We start from the raw sequence: 22349 nt of genomic DNA on the forward strand, positions 1-22349 counted from the left end.
CGGAGATGGGAGCCGGGCAGGGCGCTGCCCATTGGTCAGTGACGGGCGATCCGCCGTGATTGGCCGGCGGCGTTGGCGCTGGGCGGGGCGGGCGTTGCGGATTGGTGGGGCCCGCGGGGGTGTGCGCAGGGGGCGGTGGCGCGGAGCGGGCGCTGGGGCCGCGGCCGGGGATGGGGGCGGCCGGCGGCGCGGGCAGCTGAGCGCCGCGGAGCCGGAGCCGTCCTGCGCCTCCCGTCCCGCCCGGCCCTCGCCGCCACCATGAACCGCCTCGGCTCCGGGCCCGTGGGCAGCGCCGCCGCCGCCGCCGCCGGGCAGTACCGGGTGTGCGGCAATTGCCGGAAGGTGCCGAGACAGGTACCGGAGGGCGCCCGCTGAGAGGCGGCGGGAGCTGCGAGGACTGCGGGAGAGGCTTCCAGGAGGGATCGGTGGAGCGGGCGGCGGTGGGACAGAGACTTGACTGGGGGGGAGGGGGGAGGGGGGAGAGGGGGAACACGGACAGCGACAGTGGCGTGAAGAGAAATGGGCCGTAGGGCAGCGTTGCGGCGGGGGGATGGAGGAGGGCAGTGGGAGAGCTGGGGGGCAGCTCCCCAGTGGGCTGGGAGCTCTGCCGGGAGGTGAGCGCCCGGGGAGCGTGGGGTGGGGGGCAGCGGAGGGGCGAGGGGGATGTAGCCCCAGGGGGTGCCCAGGGGTGCCAGGTCCGGGCCCCCATCGCCCCCGTCCCCCTCGGGTCGGCTGTCACCGGCCCCCGCCCCGGGCTGCCCCCCCATCCCGAGGGGTTGGAGGGCGCCCAGCCTCCCCGAAGGCTGGAGGTGGGGGGGGGGTCATGGAGCCCAGCCGCGCTTGGAAAGTTTATTATCCACGTATTTCAACGGTGGAATTCACCACCACGATCTCCGTCAAGTGGGGGAGGCTCCGAGCTTAGAGCCGCAAAAAATATAAAAGCGCCGAAGAACCCCCCGCCCCCCAGTCCGCTAAGCCCCCATCCCTGCAGTGCCCAGCCGCTTCCCTGCGGACCCCCCGTGCCCCCGGTGGGGTAGGATGGCTGCACCTCCTGCTCCCGACATCTGCCTCACGGGGAGCATTAGTGGAGGTGCTTTTTGTTTGTCCAGTGCAAATGAATTAAAATTGCTGAGCTGTTCAAACGCGCCGAGTCCCCGAGCGCCCAAGATGAACGCGATGCCGGTTTTGGTTTTATTTTAATTCAATCTCTCCCAACACATTTTGCTCCAGGTTGGTTCTTGCAATTGCTAAGAAAGCCTGTAAGTCAATGAGCTCAAATATTTGCGCTCTTTGTCCAAAAACAGTTTTTCTTCCTCTGTGGGTCAGGCCAAGTGCCAATCAAAGTTGTTTTTCAAGCCTCTCTTCCCTGCAGTAGGACTGCTTTTTTTCTTTCTTCCTTTTTTTTTTTTCTTTAAGGGTTTGGTTTTTGGAAAGGAGGTGTGTATTTAGGGGAGGGGGAGGAGAAACGTTAAAAATCGGTGGAAGAGAGAAGCAGATCTTAAAAATCATGTTTCTTGAATATTTTAATGGAAACAAAATCTTATTAAATGTGCACGCTTGGTATGTGCAGTTATTTTTTCCATAAACTCTTGGATCATATTACAGTTGATACTTGGTGCTCAGCTCTTAGCTCAGCTTGCGAGAAATGTAATGGATCAGAGAAGCACACATCAGCAGAGTCTGATTTTTAACCATTTCGTTGCAGGATCGAGTCCCTTCTTGGCTTTAGCTTGCTGCTGTTACTGCTTTAAGAAAAACAAGTACTTAAAAGAGAGAAGTTCTGCAGGGTTAAAGCCTGAAACAGCTTCAGACTTGACATATGTCTAAAGACATACAAATTAACCGGTGCCAAATATGTCTGTGGAGAAAGCAGGGAGGGAGCTTGCTTTGTTCTGCCAAATAATCAAAATATTTTGTTGACAAATAAAGTGGTGCTTGGCAGCACTTGTAGATCTAAAATTAAATTTAAATTATTGAGTTTTTTTTGAAGCTGTAGTCCCATCCTGTTGGGTAGGACTTTTTTTGTATACCTCTTTAATACCAGTGGGAGGGGGGGACAGGGCTAGATGGCATTTTTCTGGTAACAGGACACTTGCTGGATTTGAATTTTTTTTTTTAATTTTATTTTATTTTAAAGTAATTTAGGGATGATGGTGAAACATAGGTACCCAGCTGGGTCTGTTGAGGAAGGCAGCTTAGCGCTGTCCTGCTTTGTGGTCATTTCAACCACTCTCATTGCAAAACTGAGGAAAGAATAAAGAAACTGAGTGACAGCCTGTAAAAACCTCCTGAAACATAGTTGTTCTGTGCTTTCAGTGGTTGTATTGGGACATTGTTGCATCTGTGTTGTAGGCTGAACAATAAACATAGAAGTACAAAGCTTCTGACTACATCTGTAATTATTTAAAAGTTGGTACAATAAAAATCACTGTAAATGTTAACCTTTTGCACTTCATTGGCAAGCACGCAAGTAGGAAACATGAGGGGAAAAAAAGAAAAGGCTTGATGGAAGCGAGGTGCAAATTTGACCTGAGTCTCAGAGTAATAATCTTCAGATGAGTGCTGCCTCATCTGTTCTTTTCATGGTGTTGGGGGTTTTTTTTATGCTCATGTGATAGCATACTGGAAAAAAATGATTGGCCTTGAAATGTGTTGAATCTCTTCTGCCCTCCTCAGTCTTAAGTCTTTTTTTGAAGCCACTTGAACACTCACAGTTTAGGTAGTGCTGTTGTCAAAATTATAAGGAGCAAAGTAAGCTTTCTACTCAGTGGCATGTAATGAAATTTGAAATAATCCATAAGTTTTTGGATTCTCATGGGTGAAGGTAAGTTTCCCTTTCATCAGGGAAACAGGAAAAGCTAAATTCAGCACTTTAGGTTTCTGCCAGTTGCAAACTAATCGAAGTTACATTTTATTCTGGAAAGTTCTATCAGGGTAGCACTAAGAGTATGCTGAGGATTCAAGGGTTAAATTTGCCTATGAAGAAGGTTTTTCATATTAAAAAGATACCATTTCCGGTTGGGTTTGTTGTTACCGGACACTTTAGATAACCAGATCTACTTGCAGAACAATTGCTGCTAATCAGAAGGGCTTAGGGAGTCATAGATACAACAGCTACATAATTATTTGATTTAGGGGGGAAAAAAAGTGCTTAAAATGACACGTGAGTTCTGTCCCCAAGAATTTCCTAGAGGTGGCTGTGAGTTGCTGCCATTGCAGTAACCAGGACAGCTCCAACTCTTCCATTTGAAAATGTGGTAGGTAAGGGAGTCCCTGGGCAGGGGAAAGCTCCTGGAAGTAACCCTGGAGGGGATCCGGAGCCTTATGGAAACCCAAGGTTCTCCTGCCTAAACAAAGTCAATAGTCCCAGCAAGTGAGAAGAAAACATGTAGGAAGGTCTCAGTATTTCTTTGGACAAATAACTGCTTCAGAAAGGCTTTTAGGAACAAGCAAAAAGTCTTTGGGGATGGAAAAAATCTGATATGTCAGGAAGTGTAGGAACAGGGAGGGTTTGCCAACTGTTCAAGCTTAGTTGCAAACTCCAAAGCATGTGAAGTAAAAGGTTCTTTTACATGTACATACAGGTCGGTAGGATAGAAAAGAAAATAAGTATAAACATGGTTCCAGGATTAAATATTTGGTTTGTGTTAGATTTCAGTGAAGGAGGTAGAAGGGCAATGGCAAAATGGGTGATGGGGGCATGCAGTTTAAAAAAGCCAAGCTGCATTGTTGGCAAGGCAGAAATGAACCTGGTTTAGCTGACCTTCCTGGCTTCAGCCAGTCTCTGTGCTGGAGTCCTCATAAAGATATAAGAAATCTAGGATCTGTTCCTACCCAGTCAGGGTGATCCTGTGAGAGGGGGAATACCTATCAATATGATGGACAAAATTTTCAGTACTTCTCATCCTTCCATGCCAGTCTCCTTCTTTAGTACAAGTCTCAATACTGTACAAAGCTACTAAAGCAAATATGAAAAATATGTATGACGTGATAGCACCAAAAGTAGGTTACACTAGACTAATGTGGTGGTCTTCTGTTAATAAGACAGATGCATGAGTGTCCTCTTCTGAAAGCTTTGGATGGGCTAAAACTAGACTTCTTTCATTAAATGTCTGAAGTAACATCAAAGATTGAACTCGTCACTGCAAGTCAGCTCAAATTAAACTCTGGGATTTACTAACATCAAATGTTCTATATACCAAAAGGTTTAAGTGGATTTGAAAAATATTTGGGCAAATTCATAACAGAAAAATTAAACAAGACCTGTAATATGAAATAGCAACACCCTTCAGTATAGTTTCTGTATGCTTTCCTGGCTGTTATATGTCTGCTACTGCCCCCTGGTAGGGAGAGGCTACTGGCCTACTTGATCTGACACATTTTGTGTGTTTTTCTGTTCCTGTTAATTACAGTGATTGGGAACTGATGGGAATGGGAATGATGATGGGCTGTGCTGAAAGGAGAAGTCACTATGCTGAGAGGAGAATACCAGTGGGTTTTCAAAGGATTGCTTGAAACTAATCTGGTTTAACCCTGTTTAGAATCACAACGAGAGTGTGACTATTCCTGAAAGACACAGCAGAAGTGGTAAATGTTGTTGGTCCAGGGAGAGAGGGACATTTCATGGAAAGCTGGGGTACCTTGAGCACTGGCATAGTTAAAGTGGTGTGAAATCCAGAGGTGTGAAATGCGAGAGTTACAGATTTAGCTGTTCAATATCCATAACTTTTAATAAGAGCAGCTCCTTGAAAGGAGCAGGGAGAAGGATGTTGGTGCAGGAGGACCAGCAGCTTACTGTCACCCTGCAGGGCTGTGGTGTTGGGGAACAGGGAAGCTGGGAAGGATGGACCCTAATTAAACAGACACATAGGTCAGCTGTCTGAGTGCTGGGAGAACCAGAGTACTGATTTTGCAGAAGGAGACTGAAAGTTTGCTTTTTTAATCCAAAAAAACCAAAAGCTGAGAGGGGATATGGTCCATGTCAATAAATACATCTGATGGTGAGAGCCAGTGAGAAGAAATTAGCTCAGGGGTAGATAGAAGTAAAATGGTCATTAATACATTTAGGCAGGAAAATTGAAGTGTCCAGAGGTGAGGTTCTGGAAGAATTTGTTCTGGGTCTGTTGCAGCCAAAAAAAGCACCTACTTTTAAGATAGAAAAATGTGTGAACATCATTAAATGATGCAGCGCTTACAATAGCACTAGCCTAGGCTCAGGGAGTTGAGGTCATATCAAAAAAAAAAAAAAAAGACACACTTTATTGTTCTGTGTGGGTGAGTAAAAAAGTAGCCCAAAAGTGAACCAAAAATAGTTTAATGTCAGGTCTCATAAGCCCGTGTAAGCTAATATATATGTGTCACCATGAGTCATGAAAGTGTATGGAGATGCTGTTACCTGCGCTGTAGAAGTCAAGAGGCCTTTCAAGGACTTTCCTTGAAACTATTTTGAGGGAAGTCAGTCTGGTTCGATCTATTCTGAGCATAGGCAAATCAAAGTTGCTTGGAAAACACCCTGGGTTTTCTACAATGCAGCATCTATTTTTTTTTGTTGAGTTGCATAGTCTAGTTGGCTTTGGAAATCAGACCAACAAGCCTTGGCTGTCACAGAAAATCTTAATTTATAGAATCAAATGATGTCTTCTGTAGTTTGATGCATCTTAATAATAGTTTTCTCACAGTACAGTTGTGAGGGGTTGCCTAGATGGCTTTGAATCTCCAAATGTGCCTTTTCCTAAAGGAGTTCTCAAAATAGTCATGAAAGTCTTTCATGAAAACCCAACTCTGTTTGCATTGGTTCTAATTTTAGCAACATTCGCTTGTGTAAAACATCATGTCTGCCTTCATTGTTTGTGTCTTCCAGTCCCCTGGAGCACTGGTGAAACATAGTGAAACCAACTCGGGTCACTCCTTCAACTCCTCTTGCCTGCACGGCTGGGGGGAGAAGATGGGTCTTTTAGGATCCAAAAATGTGAAAATATAAACCAAGAGCAACAAATCCAACTGTTTAGGGCAGTTAAAATTGGCAGCAACAGGCCCCTCACTCATAATGCATTCTTACTTTTTCTTGAAAGATTTGGTTGAAAAAACCAAACAACTAAGAACAGGACTATTTCCTGTGAAATAAATGCAGTGAAAATCCAGAGTTGACCTGTTTATCTCTTTCTTCATCCTCACAAGTGTTTCACTAATTTGTGTCTTTTCAAAATCTGACCTGTTTAAATAATTGTTCTCCTACCTCCTGTGTAATTATTGTCTTTGTGTCGTGGAATCTATATGGTCGTGAGGGTTCCTGGATTCTTTGATTTTTGCCTTAAAAACTAGTGTAAAGAAATTTCCTTGTGTCTTCCTAGACTTACAGGCTGAAAATGAGATGGCAAAACTATTAAATTTTCATTAGACCTGTAATGAGAGTGTCATGAGTGAAATGAACCTCTGGTGAAGGACGCTGTTTTGCAATGAAAAGCTGTAAGAGGTGGCCTTGTAGGAACCACACTCATTTAGAATAGTCACTTTTATTTAAAAAAAAAACCCAAATGGAAGCACAAACACAGTCTTCTCTGAATTACAGGGAGGGAATAGAGGTGAGAAAGGAAAGAAAGTGGGGGGGAGGATTTTCTTCAGAAGAAACTCTGGGGTTTAGCGTTGGGGAGTGGGTTAGCCAAGAGTGGAGGTTGTCCTCTGCTGAAATTTACTTCTGCTGTAGGAGTGGAGTGTTACATTAGCCAAATCGGCTGTGGTTTGGAGATGTGGACTCTGTGAACATTTGCTTTAAATTTATGCATATTACTTAATTAGGGCTTCAAATCTCACATCTCTTTAAATGGCAGTGTTTTGAAATCTGAAGAACATAATATGGTTCGTTAGGCATCCTTGGTTTTTTCTCTTTCCCACATTGACAAGGGAGCTGCTAATACTCATTTAGTTCTCTAATACTCGTTTAGTTCTTTATTTGAACCTTTTTTTCCTGGCTAGGGAGATTTGAGTGAGAGAAGATAGTGGTATAATTCTCCCCCGGCTGTGCGTAGCTAGGGGAGTTGGTCTGGAGATTTTATTATCAGATTTCCATTTGCAGGGCTGGAGAATAAGGTGGGATCTCAAGCATAGTTTGCATGGCCAGGCTGAATACTGGCTTTTGTCTAAGTGGGTCAGGATACACTGGGGGGAAATGGGGCATTTTTAGCAGAAAAGAAATTTGTACTGTCAGGAGGGAGACCTCAGTTAATGAGAAATTGCACCTCATCGGCTTTGGAAAAACCTGCATGGAAATAATTTATGCTGTTTAATTTCTCTGTTCTTTGCAGGTGTTCCTGTTTGTATGCAGAGGTCCTTCCCATTGTTGTCTCTGCAGCCCAGCCTGATAGTCTTTGTGCTTTAAGTAGAAGCTATAGGGAACATCATGCAGACGAGTCAAATATCTTATGAAATGCCATTACAGGGAGGTAGGGATACTCTTCACAAACAATTTTTTTTCTGACTCTTTGCCTATCAGTCAGTCTGTGAAATGCATTCACAATAGTTCAAGACGTTTTATGGGGTTCTTGGTATGCCACCCTGGGCAAACTAGTGTTAGTGATAATAGGGGAGGCCATGATCAAAGTGCATTAATTTTAAATGTCTCTCTTAACCACTAGTTGCAGATTTTTATTACAGGATGCTTCTTACATATCAGACATTAGATAACTATCAATTGGGGCAAAATACTGGTGTAGATGGTATTTAATTAATTAAATTAATTACTATTGCATGTTTATGAAGCTGAGAAACTATTTTGTTCTTTTTACAGACCGTATCAACCAGTGATTTATTGAAATATCTTCATTCTCGCATCTTATTTAAATTGAAAGTAAAGTGTTTTGAATCATGGGCTTTTTTCTTCTAGGGCATAATCCATGTGACATTCAGGGTCTTAAGTTAGGGCTGATCAGGGTGTAAGTGATGGTGCTCAGTGTAAGAGACAGAAGTCAGTGCTCTTAATCTAGCAAGATATCATGAATCTTTCCTGAATGTCCCTGCTTACCCGAATTAGGGTAAGATAAATAAGCAGATACAGCCTCTCGATTAAACACCTTTTTTTGTTGTTGTTGTTAATGACGCTCATATTTCTCTCAAGGTAAGCATCTTGTTTTGTTAGACCAACAATGGATTTCTAATGGATTCCTAGCTAGTGAACTTGGTAATAGTGTGAGGCTATGAGCAGTCCCTTTCCTCAGGGGATCAGGTGGGAAAAAATAATAATGGAGTGGACTATGAAGTATTCCTAACTTCATATGTTGTGAGTAGACTGGAACAGAAATAATGTCTGCATCACACAAGAATATTGTGTGGTCAGTGTGTGGATCACCCTGTGGGTTCTGGTTTAAGTCTTTCAACATGTACAAATGCTAGGTTAACATATATGGAAGCCAAGGGAAATCACATTCTTGAGAATTCTTTGGAGCCATAGGCCTCTGTTGTCTCTTCAAGTGCAAAATGCATTTGGAAGAAAAGTAAAAGGTGACTTGAAAATCACGTTTTCATCTATTCAGAATGAGCAATAAAATCATAAATACAGTCAATATGTCTCAATTGCTGCACTTTGGAATCAAAATGTGTAATTGTGTATCTGTTTTAAAGCATATGAAATTCAAACTTAGTTTTGACATGAAGCTAGAGAGAATTGTAAATGCTTTTAGAGTCATTTGACACTATAAAGGATCAATTAAATTGTTCCTTAGAAGGGAGGCATGGTTGCAAGAATGACTCCTCACTTAACATTTTCAAAATAAGAATTCATGCTTCTGAGCAAATCCTCATAACCTCAGTAAAACATAACATAACATAACCTCAGTAAAACAGAGATATGTTGATGACAGTGAAGAAGTACTAGCTGTCTCGGTGTAACCTATTCTTAGAGCAGTACAGAGCTGGTTACTCAAATTCATCTTTTATCTGTCTCTGGGCAGTTTATTATTGCATTGGATTTGCTCTAGCTGATACTAACCAAACAATTGAAAGCCAGCATATGTTCTCTCCTCTGTATGAATTGCGCAGTTAAAAATTATTTAATAAAACAGTATCTTAACAGTGTTGAACCTAACTTAATAGCACTTGCTTGTAAATATGTTGAATGTCTCCTGCTTTAGTATGTGGTGAAGGGAATATAGTTACATTATTGTCTAAATGTATCTGGAGGGGTTTTGGCCATATGGTTCTAAATCTGTTTTAAAGTAATTATGCCTATTAACTAAAAAAATATTCCCTCTGAGTTGATTGACATTCCTCTTTCTAAAGCACTCTCATTGCTGATTAGAGGTGTGGAAATAGTAATTTGTTCTAGCATTTAGAAATTTCATTAGACCTCTAATGAAATGGAGCACCTACACGCTGTCTAAATATTCTGCCTGACACCAGTTGGATCTCATCCAGCATGGAAGAACACCTGAAATGTTGCTTTACTACAGTTTGTGTCTTGAAGTCAACCGTACTACCTGCATGTGAATACTCACTGGCTGTTCAGCAGGCAGAGCAAACCTTGACCCTTCCTGGAAATCGGCATCAGGATTTGATTATTCCAGTGAGCACTTACTGTGATAACTGGCTTAGAGTTAGAAAATTAAGGCAACTGTTTATGGGGAAGCACCTAGGCTTCTAACTCAGTCAGCTGGACGTCAGAGTGGCTGTGCACATGCGTTACACACAGCACGTGTATGTGAGGTAGGAACATGCTGAAGCTCACAATTTGTCACTGTTGTTGTCTAGTAATAAGGTGACAACAACACACTATAAATAAAAACTTAAAGTACCACATCTCTCCCTGTTATGAGCTGGTTCTTTTCCCTCCAAAAACTAACTGAAACACCCACTGGGTGCAGTGGCAGCTGTTTGAGCATCCATGTTTTTAAGTCCTCTTTCATTTGTTTGCAGCTGTTTTCACTCCAGATCAGTACTGCTAGAAAACTCTGAAGCAGGACTCCGTTAGTATCCTGTGGTGGAAATTTCCAGTCCCTAGTAGTAGGAGACATATTAAAACACTTGAGGGACACTAGAGGTGCATGATGGTCATTAATCAAAAGTTCATTTTGACTGGTTAGATTTTCCCTCTGAAATTCAGAAGACAGGCTCTAATGCATCTGCACTAGAATCAGACATGGCCTTTTGTGTTCTTCCTTGTGGTTTTGTTTTGGTTTGGTTTTGTTCTGTTTCTCCACCATATTTAATCTTTTTACATTTTGCAGTCTCCACATTTAAGCAAATGCAGTAGTAGGGTTGAACCAGAAAAACTCCCAACTACTTTATGCCACATTAATGCTTCAGAAAGTATTTTCATCTTCTGTTCCCTCCAGAAAACCCAAACAAAATGTTCAATTACATTAATACTTCAAGTTTTGCGTTACTGGATGAGGCAGTAACATCAGGGGTCATTCGGGTAGAATCTGCTTTGAAATAAATGACTTTTATTCGAGCAATTTAAAACTTGTCTCGCTTCTGTGCTGGCGCTTCACAGGTAGTTAGGAGGAAAGGCGTGTTGGTCGAAAAGGTCAACTTAACGTAATTAAAGGTTGAAGGAGCCTGCAGCCAGCATTGTAGTTCTTCAGGGGAGACGGAGCTTGGTGCTTGGTGCCAGCCGAGCAAAGGATAAGTGTAAAGAGAGCAGGCTGCACCCACAGAGGGTATGGTGGAATGGTCTTTCATACATGGCTTAATAAAGCAAAAGGGGAATGGAGGTGGAAGGAAGGTCTCCCTCCATGCCTCTGCTCTTTAGGCCACTTCTGCAAAAGGTATTAGATAAAGGTGTAGTTACTTGACCTATTTATCCAACAGAAACTCGTCGTACAAGCAAAAGCAGTTTGACTATCCAGTGCTGTTGCTGTTTTGTATGGGAGACTCCTTTGGGTTAAGTTGTGCCTCATGAATACATAGAGGCAGCATTCAGCCCTCCAACATGATTAATTTGTCTTGTTTGAGAAGGTAGGTCTATGGTGTTGGTTCTTCAGAACTTTTCTTCAGAAAAGTTGGAATAATCATTGCATGGATTAACCTTTGTCTGTACAGAGCTAAGCTGGTTGCAAGTATAGGTTGTGAACTTACTCTGATGAAAAGGTCTCAGTTTGGTTTTGGCGACTTCATGAGAAGGAAGGGCAAGTAAACTAGAGTGCAGTGGAGAACCTCATTAGGCAGTGCAGGTTATTCACTCTTCCAGAAGTCTTTATTCAGGCAGGGTATAAAATAAGTGGGTTTATTATTTCTGTAGTACTTGCTGGTGCTTTTCTTGTAGAGTTGTTAATTCAACCAAATGTAGCAAAAGCCCTCTTAGTAGAAGTGTAGACAATGATCTGAGGGGGTGGTAGCACCATCAGCTCTGAGGTTGGAGGTAAATCTGAAATTCTGTCAATCTGCTGGCCTGGGTGGCTGGAGAAAGCAGGAATAGCTGATCTATCTCTGGACAAGTTTTTTATTTACGTACAATAAGTCTTCTCTAACAGTTATGAGTCTTTATTTTTGAAAATCAGTGTGTCTTTTAAGCTCTATGAGGAAAACGCATTTGTACCTTAGGTCTTCACTGCCACCAGCTCAGCTACATTAAGTCAGCATGTTTTGGAGATTGTATCTTACTAGTGACTCACTTTGGTAAGATGTCACTTAAGATGCAAAATGTTCTTTAAAAAAAAAAAAAAAGAAGAAGAAGAAAGAGGAAGAAACTACCAGACTGCAAGTATTCTTATGGTCACTCCCGCAAGTTGGTGGCTTGTGAATGTGCTACTGAGATGAAGCTGTTCCTCTGTCTGTCTCTTGCCCAGACCTCTCCCAGACTAATCAAATATAAACCAGTTAGTGTGTTAGCTCCCTGCTCATTGTACAACAGTCTCCAGCCTTTGCAAACAAGACTCCTTGGAGAAATAATTTTCTCTAATTGGTGACCGTTTTAGGATTTCCCATCAGGTAAAGAAGCAAAATGGCTCACCTGTGGTTTTCCATCTGTTGCCCTAGCACCTATACGATTTTTATGGACTTCTTTCAAGGAGAGTGTTTAAGAAGATTTACTTCAGTAAACTCAATCGTGTGGATGCCACCTCCTTCTGAAAAATACTTACGAGTCAACTAATCAAAAGAGGCTTAAACTCCTGGCTTAGACAGCAAGGCACTAGCTCTTGGAAATTGTACCTTTAGGCTAGAGGTAAAGCGTGTTAGTCAGGGAGATTTTATTTTTCGTCTGACACATTCTTTCTGTTTGAGTCATCGACCAAGGAAAGATGGCAAAAAAAGGTACTTCTCTTAAAGCAGGAGGACATTGGTCCTTTTGGATGTCCAGGAGGACTATCCCTTTCCGGGCAGAGCTAGGAGAACAGCATTAGCATTCCTTACATTATTTGAACTGTAGCAAAGATGGTCAGTGGTCATCAGTTGTATACAAGCCTTTGTCCAAGAAACTTGTGCCAAGGGTGCTTCTCATTTTCTTTTAAAAGTTTTTCAATGGATTAACTTAAAATTTAAGGAACATTGACCACAAATTTTGTTTGCTATAAATTAGAAACCTTATATCAGCCTCGTGTTTTAATATTTTGATGTTGTCTTGAATGTTAACAAGAACAGCTTAGCTAAAGTTCTTCATGGTAGGGTAGCATAGCCAATATGTGCTTATTTTCTTCCAGTTAGATAGTATCCATCTAAACAAACATCACCTGCCCATCAGGTGAGTAGGGATGGTTTGTAAGTATATTGTCTTCATGTTTTAATGCTTTGGGGTTTTTTTTCCTTCACCTTTTTCAGATATAATTTGATGGAACTTCTGGTGAGGTGCATTCAGAAAAGGGGAAGAATAACACTTGCTTCCTAAAACCAGTGCTAGTAAAGAATTGAAGTGTAATGTAGTAAAGATTATGAAGTAAATGTTAGGATACTAGCTATGTTGAACAGGCAGTGTACAAATGGGCTCACCCAGGCACAAAGGAGCTCCATAACACGTGCTGCATCTTCTAGACTGGATTAGCACAATGCTTATTTCTACAATGGTCCAGTTTAGCTAAAATATATCCTTGTTTGGGGAATGCCAATTTCTTATCTTTATTAGAAAATAGGTTCCACTTTAAAATAGGATTTATAGAATAAGTAGTATTCTTAAACCAATCTGCTGCAGATATATGACAGCATTAGGGCAGATATAGTGGGTCAGGTTGAAACTCAGTGTTCTGTCTCTGACAGTGCCCAAGGGAAAATATTGAAGGAAGAGGACGCGAAATGGAGTGGTTTGTCATGACGCTTCCACAGCTCTGTCTCCCAGTCTCCCAAGTATTTGCAACTTGTAAACTTCCTGAGCTGGAGGTGATTTCACCATATTTAATAAACATTCTTGTAATTCTCTTCCATGAACTTGAACACTTTTAAACACGCTGACTTCAGGTGTCTACAGCATCCTACAGCAAGGATTTTCACAGCTTAGTTGCACATTGTGGAAAAGGTTAAGTACCTCTACTTGAGCTTGTCACCTGCTGGTTGGTTCCTAATCCTTTTATTGGAGGTGGTAAAAGCACACTATGCATGGACTGTGACAGCCAGGAGGCAATCAATTAAAATTTCTTGACATGCTTATGACAGCAAGCTCAGCAGTTCAGAGTTGCTTTCCAAGACTCAAGCGACTGTGTTTCACAATCCTGTGTGAAAAAGATGGCACAAAACTAGCTGGGGGAGCTTTAGTACTGAGGGGAGCACATTTCCCTCCTAAATCTGTGTGACAGGATTTGATTTTCTGAATTTTGGCAAGTTACTTCCATGACACTTAAGATAGTTCCTGCACACAGATTTAAAATAACTGCTATGATCATTTTGTACATAAAATATGTGGGAAAAACAGTTTGAAAACCCATGCTTGTGCCATTTGCTTGACTTTCTTATGTCTCAGAATAGAATTTGGTTGAATATAGTAGTTGGTAAGTAAAAGGATGAGAGGATGTTTCTTGTACCGGCTGTACCAGCAAATAGATAGTGTCCTAAAAGTTTTTATCGAGCTGAAAACATTACAAGGATACAGACTTATCAAAAGGGAGTGTTGGCTGGGACACCTGCTAAGTTTATTTCTGGAGTGTGGGGCTTCTGTCCCTATTCTGTCCCTTCTGTCCCTATTCCTTGAGATGCAATGAAGAAGCACCTGTGATGTGCTCCAGATAATGAAATGTGCCTCTGCAGCAGGTTTGCTGCTCTTGATTAAATTCAAACTTTCCACCTAAATGTCCTGGTTCAATGGCTGATCTGGGAAGCAGGCAGAGGGTGTCTCGTCCAGAATGTTAGGAGAACAGCTGCAAGAGGAAAGAGCTGTAACCGTATAGTGACACTGCTTGGTGAAAAGTAGTGGAAGTGCCTGGGAAACGGGGCTGTATGATCTGAGATCTCATAGCTACAGATCAAACAGCTTTTCACATTGGAAAACTCAAACTTTGCCTTCTTGATAGATTTCCACACTTTACTAATGAATATTTTTCAGTGTTTGGTAGTTAATAAACAAGTAGAGGCCATTCACTCAGGAGTTGGGCTTAATGATCCTTGTGGGACCCTTCCAACTCTGAATACTCTGTGACTCTATGTAGTGTTTGACATTAGTCACAAACATTGCTTGACTAACACATCAGCCCGCAAAATAGCTTGTGTGGCCAGGACACCAGTGCAGCCTTGTTGCTTCTGCCAGCCTATCATGCAGGTAGTTGAAGCTGGGAAAGAAACTATTTTAGAGAGCTGGTGCAGGGGTCAGAGCCCAGCTTCCTCCCTTGCAGCTGTGGTGGGACTGATATGCTAATCAGAGGAGGATATTGTTATTATTTTTTGCATTAAAGTGCAAAGGTAAGACTCCATACTCATGAGCAGCTCTCTTTATGGTACTGTTCACTCCAGACTGCCAAGCTTCACCATTTCAACTGAAAACTCGGTAGTGGCTGACTTAACATTTGTATGGTTTCTCAAGCTGGTTGTGCAGCTGAGTTTCATGTGCTCACCTGACTTAAGAACTGTTAAGCAAGGACTTCTTCAAAACCACTGAAGCCAAGGATTTTTTTAAAGATAGCTTTAAATATTTATAGAAGAGCAGCAGTTGTACTAGTGACTGCAGTGGAGGCATAACTGTAAGAGTCTTACCTTAGTAAAAATCCAAATTTTGATGTTTTAAGTCACACTGCACGTGAAAAGTCTCTCTCTGTGCTCTTTGTCATAATGAATGCAATGGAAGTACCAAAGAGGAAAGGTGAGAGAATGCAGCCTTGATGCCAGTCCCTGGTTAAAAATTCTCCCAGTCTGCTTTTATGGTAACCTGCAGTAAAATGCATCTTCTTTCCTATAAACCCTTGGTGATGATGATCTCTGCTGAAATGCTGTAGTACTGGAGGTTTTTCTAGAATGAATTGCAATGGAGTCCATTTAAGTCTTTCTATAAAAAATTGTTGGAGTATTTTGCTGTGTACTGCTTTTACATTAATCTAGTATTTCAAACATTTAGCATCTTCAAAATACATTAAAAAAAAAGAAACAAAACCTCCATACCCTAGACCACTTTCTTAACTGTAGGAGAATGCCGTTAGACATTTACAGTATGGATGAATACCATTCTATTTTGCTTGCTTACAAGGCATGTATTTTCAGACAATATTTCTATTAAAAGTTCGGTAGAGCATTCTTGGGAGACAGTTTTGCCAGGGATACATGATGGATTTGCATAACCCTAGGGGTCTTTCTCTCTTTTTGTTTTTTAATCTCCACCAGTTAGGCCTCTCCAATTGGCAGTATGCCCAATAAATCAAATGTGTGTTTGATAAATTGAAGTATTTAACCATTCGATTACTGTATTGTAAAGAGGCTGTGCTCTCAGTAGTTAATTTAGGTACTAATTCAGGCCTGTCAAAGCAGCTGCTGCTCTATCTGCACTTTTTAGCAAACGTTTGTTGTACCTGTTGGTTTGCTGCGTGGATCAAATGGGGAAGTCAATACGGTCTCTCCATAGGAGAGGATGGAGACCACACGCTCGATGACACAGTTGCTGCCCTTACCCACACTGAGCCTGCAGCCTCCTGTGCACATGGGACCCCACTGGCAGAGCGAAACCAGGCTTGGTTAGATGGGCTGTGCTCAGTCAGGACAAGGCAGCCCTCTGCATGGGAGGCAGTGGATTAAAGGATACGCCGTGCTGCTCCCGAGACTCTTCATTAACACACAGCACTATTGTCCTGGCTGATGAGGAGGCAGATTAACTCAGTGCAGTTTTACCAAGTTAATGGCTAAAGGCTGTGTTCTCCAAACTAGGTGATATTGATCAGTCTAGTGTATTGTCAGATTTGGATTAAACGTGAAGGTGGAAGGGAGCCAAGGTAGGTAAAACAAGTCCCAGCTAAAACCACTGAAGTTTTCCATTGTAACTTTTGCTCTTAATATCTGATGCTGTTGAAAAATAGAAAATGCTCTTCTGCTGTGCTTGTAGTATATTGAGTCATCTAGATACTCACTCACAAGATCTTCTGTCCTGAGGGCATTTGTTGGGGAGCACACAAGCTCCAGTGTTACTGTTGGGTGTGTGGGGAGGGAAGGAGGTGAAGTTCTCCAGGGACAGATGACAGAAGGATTGTTTCTCACTTTTTAATTACTTTTTCCCTGTTGGGTTTTTTTTTGGTTGGTTGGTTGGGTTTGGTGGGGTTTTTTTAATTTTTGGTTTTTGAATGCTGAAGTAGACCAGAAGACCATTTGTTGTCTGCTGGTGGTACATGCCTTGCCTAGCTTTAGATCACTACCTGCTTAGCCATAGATTCCTGTTAGTCTATGGAGGAAATTCAGGCCTTTTCGTAGCACAGTTGATCTCATTCTGAGCTAGACATCGCGTTTCTTTTTTAGTTGTAACCAGAATCCAGCTGGCTAACTCTGATTTGGGTGTCTGATTTAGGTCAGTTGAGTTTCAGCCTCAGTATCTGATAAGGATTGGGGCATAAATACGAACTCAGATTTTGAGGTTTGGCTTAAATTCAATGGAAGTGATTCTTGAACAACAAGAAAACAGAAGAAGTAGCTATTTGTCTCTCGTCCTTTTTATATGTTAAGAATCAATATTCAGGTTTGACTTGGCACCATTAATTGAGCAAATTTCCTTGAGGTCTTTTTATTTTTCCAGTCAGGAGCCTCAGCCTTACTTTCCCAGTTATATGTACTCTGTACTTCAGTTACTTCAGTCAATACTGAGATGTGTGTCTTTTACTTGGTATATTTAGGTCTATTCTGACAAAAATGCAAAATGCAGTTCGGGTTTCTTAAATAAAGAAGTGTTTTTCAGATCATTTGTTACTCTGACATTTGACTTGCAGTCCTTATCTGTCTGCTCCCAGCTGAAGGTTGGTTTTGGCCCACAGAAATTATCTCCAAGACAAAGAGAGCAATACAACAGTGGGAATAATAAGGATGCAGATGTAGACTTTCTTTATGAAAAAGGTGATAGGCTTTTCTGCCAGTAACTTCGTGTTCAGTTCTGAGTTTTTCTTCTGTAGGTCCAAGTGTACCAGATATCTTTCAAAGAACAAGGAACTGCTGTGGGACTTAGGCTGCCTGGCCATCCATCTTGGCTTGGGTAGAAATTGCTGCCCTTTGATTTCTAATTAGTGTGAATTGTGTTCTTAATAGCTGGTGGAGGGATGGGAACTTGGGATAGGCTTCCTTTCATTGTGTGAAATCCAAAAGGTCTGTAACCTGTTACCAAAGCAAAAGCTCCCCATCAATTGTACTACACTGGCTCTCTTCCCGGCTCTTTGCACCACTTCATCAGCTGTGAGGCACAGAAATGCCAAATTCTTAATGTTAAAAGTGACTGTTTAAGTATTTTGAAATGCTGTTCCATAAAAAAGATTTCCTGCTGTTTGACTTCCTCTGCTTTTTTTCATCTTTATGGCTTAGTTTGCATTTTTGGAGTTGTACAGGCTGTTAAGAGGAAGAAACTGTTGCAAAATCACTTGAAATACCCCTAACAAATGACTGTAGGCTAGGACTTTTACTTTGTGTACTCTTAATATTTTGACATTGTTTGTTCTGAACATCTCTCTTATTGTTTCTGGAGGTATGTCCAGGGTTTAATTATAGAAGCGTATCAGTCATAAAGATGAGCTCTGGATTGTCATCTATTAAGTGTTGTGTATCATTCAGATTATTTCTCTTCAAATTTTTGGGGTTTGGCTTTTCTTTCTCAACAGAAATGGTTTTGAGTAACAGCACATTGAAGTTTAAACTTCAACTCTGTATCCAAATTTTTGAGGTTACAATGCAAACTTCATTTGAAATGAATTGTAGATATATTCTGAAGCTATAAAGCTCCCAGTTTTACTACATTATCTGCCATAAACAGATTTTTTTCTTTAAAAAAATGATGCATCAATAAATGTTTGTCAATAAATGTCGAAATTTCACAGCTTTGATGAATACAATTTTTTGTTCTTGTCAATCGGAGCCTCACAGGAGTACTGACATGTGAAGACAGGTAAATTTTGACTATTTAGGTTTCTTTTTAGTCAGCAGGATTATGTGTATCTTTACCTTTTATACTAATCCTCTGTAAATTTATGAAAAGTATTAAAGTTTCCATCTAAAATGAATTGGGTGCATCCTAAGCTTCTTGCAAAGCGTTTCTTCTGCCTAAACATTTCTAAACTCTTCTTCCTCTGCCAAAATGCAACTTGGATGCATAAACAAAATCCCTCCTGCATCCTAAGGAAGGATTTGAATAAAAGTGGAAGCTAAGACAAAATCAGCGTTCAGACAACTTTATTTTTTTTCATACTTTCTTCTGTCTTCAGTGAGGATGGAATGAACAGATGGTCCAGACCGTAAAATTGTGTTATAATTTACTGAAACCTGGAGCATTTCACTGTGATCAGAGCCAGTGAAGGTAGACCCTGCTCCAGGATCTGAGAACTGAAAGTGAAAATGTATTCAGTGAGCAACAGTGGGAGTAGGAGAAACCAGTTTGTAGGTAGGGTTTTAACCAGCATCAGTAGCAAATAACGCTGCCTGTACTGTGTGAACCAAAACACGAGGCATTTGTGTCTGTCACACTGAAAACCAAAAGTGGGCTCTGCAGCATTAAATCTGTGAGATTGAACTGGTGTATTCTGAGTTTGAAGATTTATAATATAAAGATGGGAAAGTGGAAAAACCGGATGCCTTTGGGGAGATTCAGCCCCAGACAGGGAGTCCTATACCTAGTTCTCCACTCCCATCCAGGTGTCTCAGTGACAGACTTGACTCAGATTATTGCTGCAGATGATCGTGTGTATTAAAAAGAGATAGAACACTGAATTTAAATAATAAAGATCCTTATAAATGCTGGATGGTAGCAAAGTTGCTTGTAGATTATAATAAAAGAAAAGATGTAATAAATAATTTGTACTTACTACCTTACCCACAAAAAACATTCCTTCTTGTTTAAGAAAGAGTTTTTTCCTCAGGAAAAGCTAATTTTGTGTTGCCTTTAGGATTTATATTTGATCTGGTGCTGTTTATTATCCTGATGTCTTTGTAGCGGTGGCAGATTTTGTCAGAGGGGAGGCTCTGAGCCCATTCATGAGGGTTTCTTGGAACTGCCCTGGGAGTTCAGGTACACAAGTGGCAGCATTGCCACAGCTTACAAAATTCTATCTTGATGTGCAAAATGATTTTTTTTTTCCCTAGAAACATGACCACCTTGATGTCAAGTTCAGAATGAATCAGTTTTTATGTGCCACATGTGTGAGAAGTGCCTGTGCACCTGCAGCAGTGTGACCACTTGCTTCTTGCCTATGTTTTCTGCATTCATAGGCATTCAGAAGTACTTCCTAAACCAGCCCTGCCACCTAGCACCTCTATTCTCAAATAAAACAGCTTCCTTTTACAGCTTGCTAAAAACAGCCATTTTTTTAAAGCCTGAGGACACAGTGATTCATGTGATAGCGAAGAGGAAGAAGAGTTATTTCTTTTGCTTTAGGCTTTGGAAGGAAAGCTGTTGTGCTTGTTCCAGTGCCAACTGGGCTTTTGCTTGCTCCCACTTGGACTTTATGGCCGCATCGCCAACCAAGTGGCTCTGGCATCCCTTGATCTGCCATGGCAGCCCAGCAGCTATTTGAGATGCAGGTGCCATGTCCCAGTGCCCATCTTGGCTCTGGAGAGAGGGTGCACAGTCACTGCTGTAATTGAAAATAAACCCTTGAGATGGCAAGTTGCAACTTTTGTCTCTGTGGCATTTGTGCAGAGCTCACCCAAGGATGAAGATATTTCTTGCAATTTATAGACAGGGAAAGGGGAAATGCTTCCACTTTGTCACTGCAGAGGCCTCATTCTGCTGTCTGATGCCACAGTGTACAACTGCTAAACCTGCTTCTAGGCTCTGGCTTGCAGCGGCCCCTCTCTCAATAACCTGCTCAGGTGCAGTTTTTTCTGCTTTGAAGCTCTTCATCTTCTCCTCTGAAGAAACAGCCCCCAGAAAGGCACTAGTCTTAATGTAAATGGAATTGGTTGCAAACCTTTTAAGATACTTATTCCTACTCTGGCAATGCGTTTCTGGAGGAACATGACGCAGAAAATGGCTGGTATATGTGCACACAGCATTTTAGTTGCTGAGCAACCTCTTTCTTGCTTCAGCCACTTAGCATAAGAATACCATTTCAAACAAGATACTTGGGACCCTGGCTGACTTAGTGATAGCTGGTGTAACGTGCAAAGACTACTTGGACAGGAAAACAAACCCACTTTCTTGAAAAACAAGAAGCTTTGCAAGAACTTCCGCTGTAAAGGACCATATATCTGCAGTGTTGCTTTCTAATTCCCATACACAGTTTTTTATATTTGGGTTCTTGAGTAGACCTTAAGTCACTGTTCTAGATAAAGCATGCCCAGAAGCAGTGGTTCTTATCTACAGCTCAACAAAGTTATCTTTCTTAGTGCTTATAAGCTTACCATGTTTTTACTAATAGCATCCTGAGAACTTGTGCAACCAGATGATGTTTGCTCCTTTTCTCCTGACAAGCTTGTTTTAACCAGTTTTAATAAAATAAAAGCTTTGGCATGAAGGCAAAATAATCTTTCGTGTTGATGGAAGGGGGAAGAGTATACACTTCTAATATTGAAAAAACCAAGGTCCCTGGAAATGTGCAGTGATAAGACTCACCAACTTGAATAATCGTGTTTGGGCTTTTGGTTTTTTGTTCTTGTTTTGGTTGTCTTTTTTTTTTCTTTTCCAGGCTTGTGTTTGTTAGAATTGCCACCACCCAAAAGGCGCTGGGTTTGTTCTTTTTGTAAAAGATTTAACACACATTTTTCATGTCTGACTATCTTCTTGGCTTTCTGTCATCGTTCACAGGAATTAATTGTTGATACTTGCCTGTATTCATCCACCCAAGTACCATTTCCTCCTTTCCTTCTCAGCAATAGCTTATCTGCAGGGTCAAAGGAGTAATACCAGTCATATTGAATGGGAAAACAAGGGAATGGAGCCCAGATCCTGCTAGAAGCAACACATGGATTTTTTTGCCTTGGTCTGCCTCGAGTACTAGCTTTTGCAGAGCCTGAAGAAGGTACAGATCAGAGAGCAAGATGGAGAATTCAGTGGTTCAGCTCTGGTTTAGACCTGTACTCCAGTGAGAGCTGACAGTGCGCAGATGTCCAAGTTGTGTCAGTCATGCAAGCTGCTTCCTCCAAATTATTCAATATGAAATAGAGGTTTTAAACTTTAATTTTCAGATAACCTTTACAAACCAAGCAAAATGCAACCTTACTAGCAACCTTGGAAAGCATTTCTTTTTTTTCAGTGTTGGCAGAAATGACTGGCTGCTGGCAAGATTGTGTATTTGAAGTGAGAAGATGTCTTCCTTTGCCTTGTGTAACTGTGTGAAGAAGGGGTTGCATGTGCAGATACCCGGTATCTCTACATCCTACTTTAGATTGAGTACATTTTATACGTAACAAGTATTTTACAGGATTTTTGTGGATGTGAAAGCAGGCAGCAGATCCAGTAAGTTGTCTCCTGGCTGCTAGGTTTCATTCAATTGATCCATCTTGTTTCTGCATCTTTTAGAAGCTAATTGTTCCAAAGTCACAAACTCAATTGTCCTGCGAGAATTTGCTTTGGAACATCTTTCCTGAATAATCACTGTTGATTTTTGCATGTTATTTTTTAATCTAATTTAGAAAGGACAGAATGTTTTTAAGGATCAGGACAGTGGTTACGCAGCTCCAGTGGCTTGATTTTCCTTTGTGGAAATCAGTGGCACATTCATTCTGGGACTGGCACTGCTGTTTGTGCACATGGTGGTTAAGCTTAAGCCTGCCCGGTAGAGGTATTTAAGCTCATTTGCTATGGAAAACCTCAGACTTTATGTTAGGGGCATGAAATA

At 41.5% G+C, this 22349-nt stretch overlaps 1 protein-coding gene across 3 annotated transcripts in view; it reads left to right on the forward strand.

Annotated features, from left to right (window-relative positions):
* Nucleotides 1-216: 216 nt before the first annotated feature.
* SESN3 (sestrin 3) overlaps nt 217-22349 on the forward strand; it is a 45435-nt gene continuing 23302 nt past the window's right edge. Inside the window, exon 1 of one of the 3 annotated variants that reach the window (XM_032677991.1) lies at nt 217-354. In XM_032677991.1, the coding sequence (XP_032533882.1) occupies nt 259-354 (96 nt within the window). In that variant the 5' untranslated portion in view covers nt 217-258. Of the gene's footprint in view, nt 355-21511; nt 21531-22349 lie in introns of those variants that run through there. The other 2 variants (XM_032677992.1, XM_032677994.1) reach the window with 2 other exon arrangements.

The sequence above is a fragment of the Chiroxiphia lanceolata genome, chromosome 2, assembly GCF_009829145.1.
Source record: "Chiroxiphia lanceolata isolate bChiLan1 chromosome 2, bChiLan1.pri, whole genome shotgun sequence".
Lineage (NCBI taxonomy): Eukaryota > Metazoa > Chordata > Aves > Passeriformes > Pipridae > Chiroxiphia > Chiroxiphia lanceolata.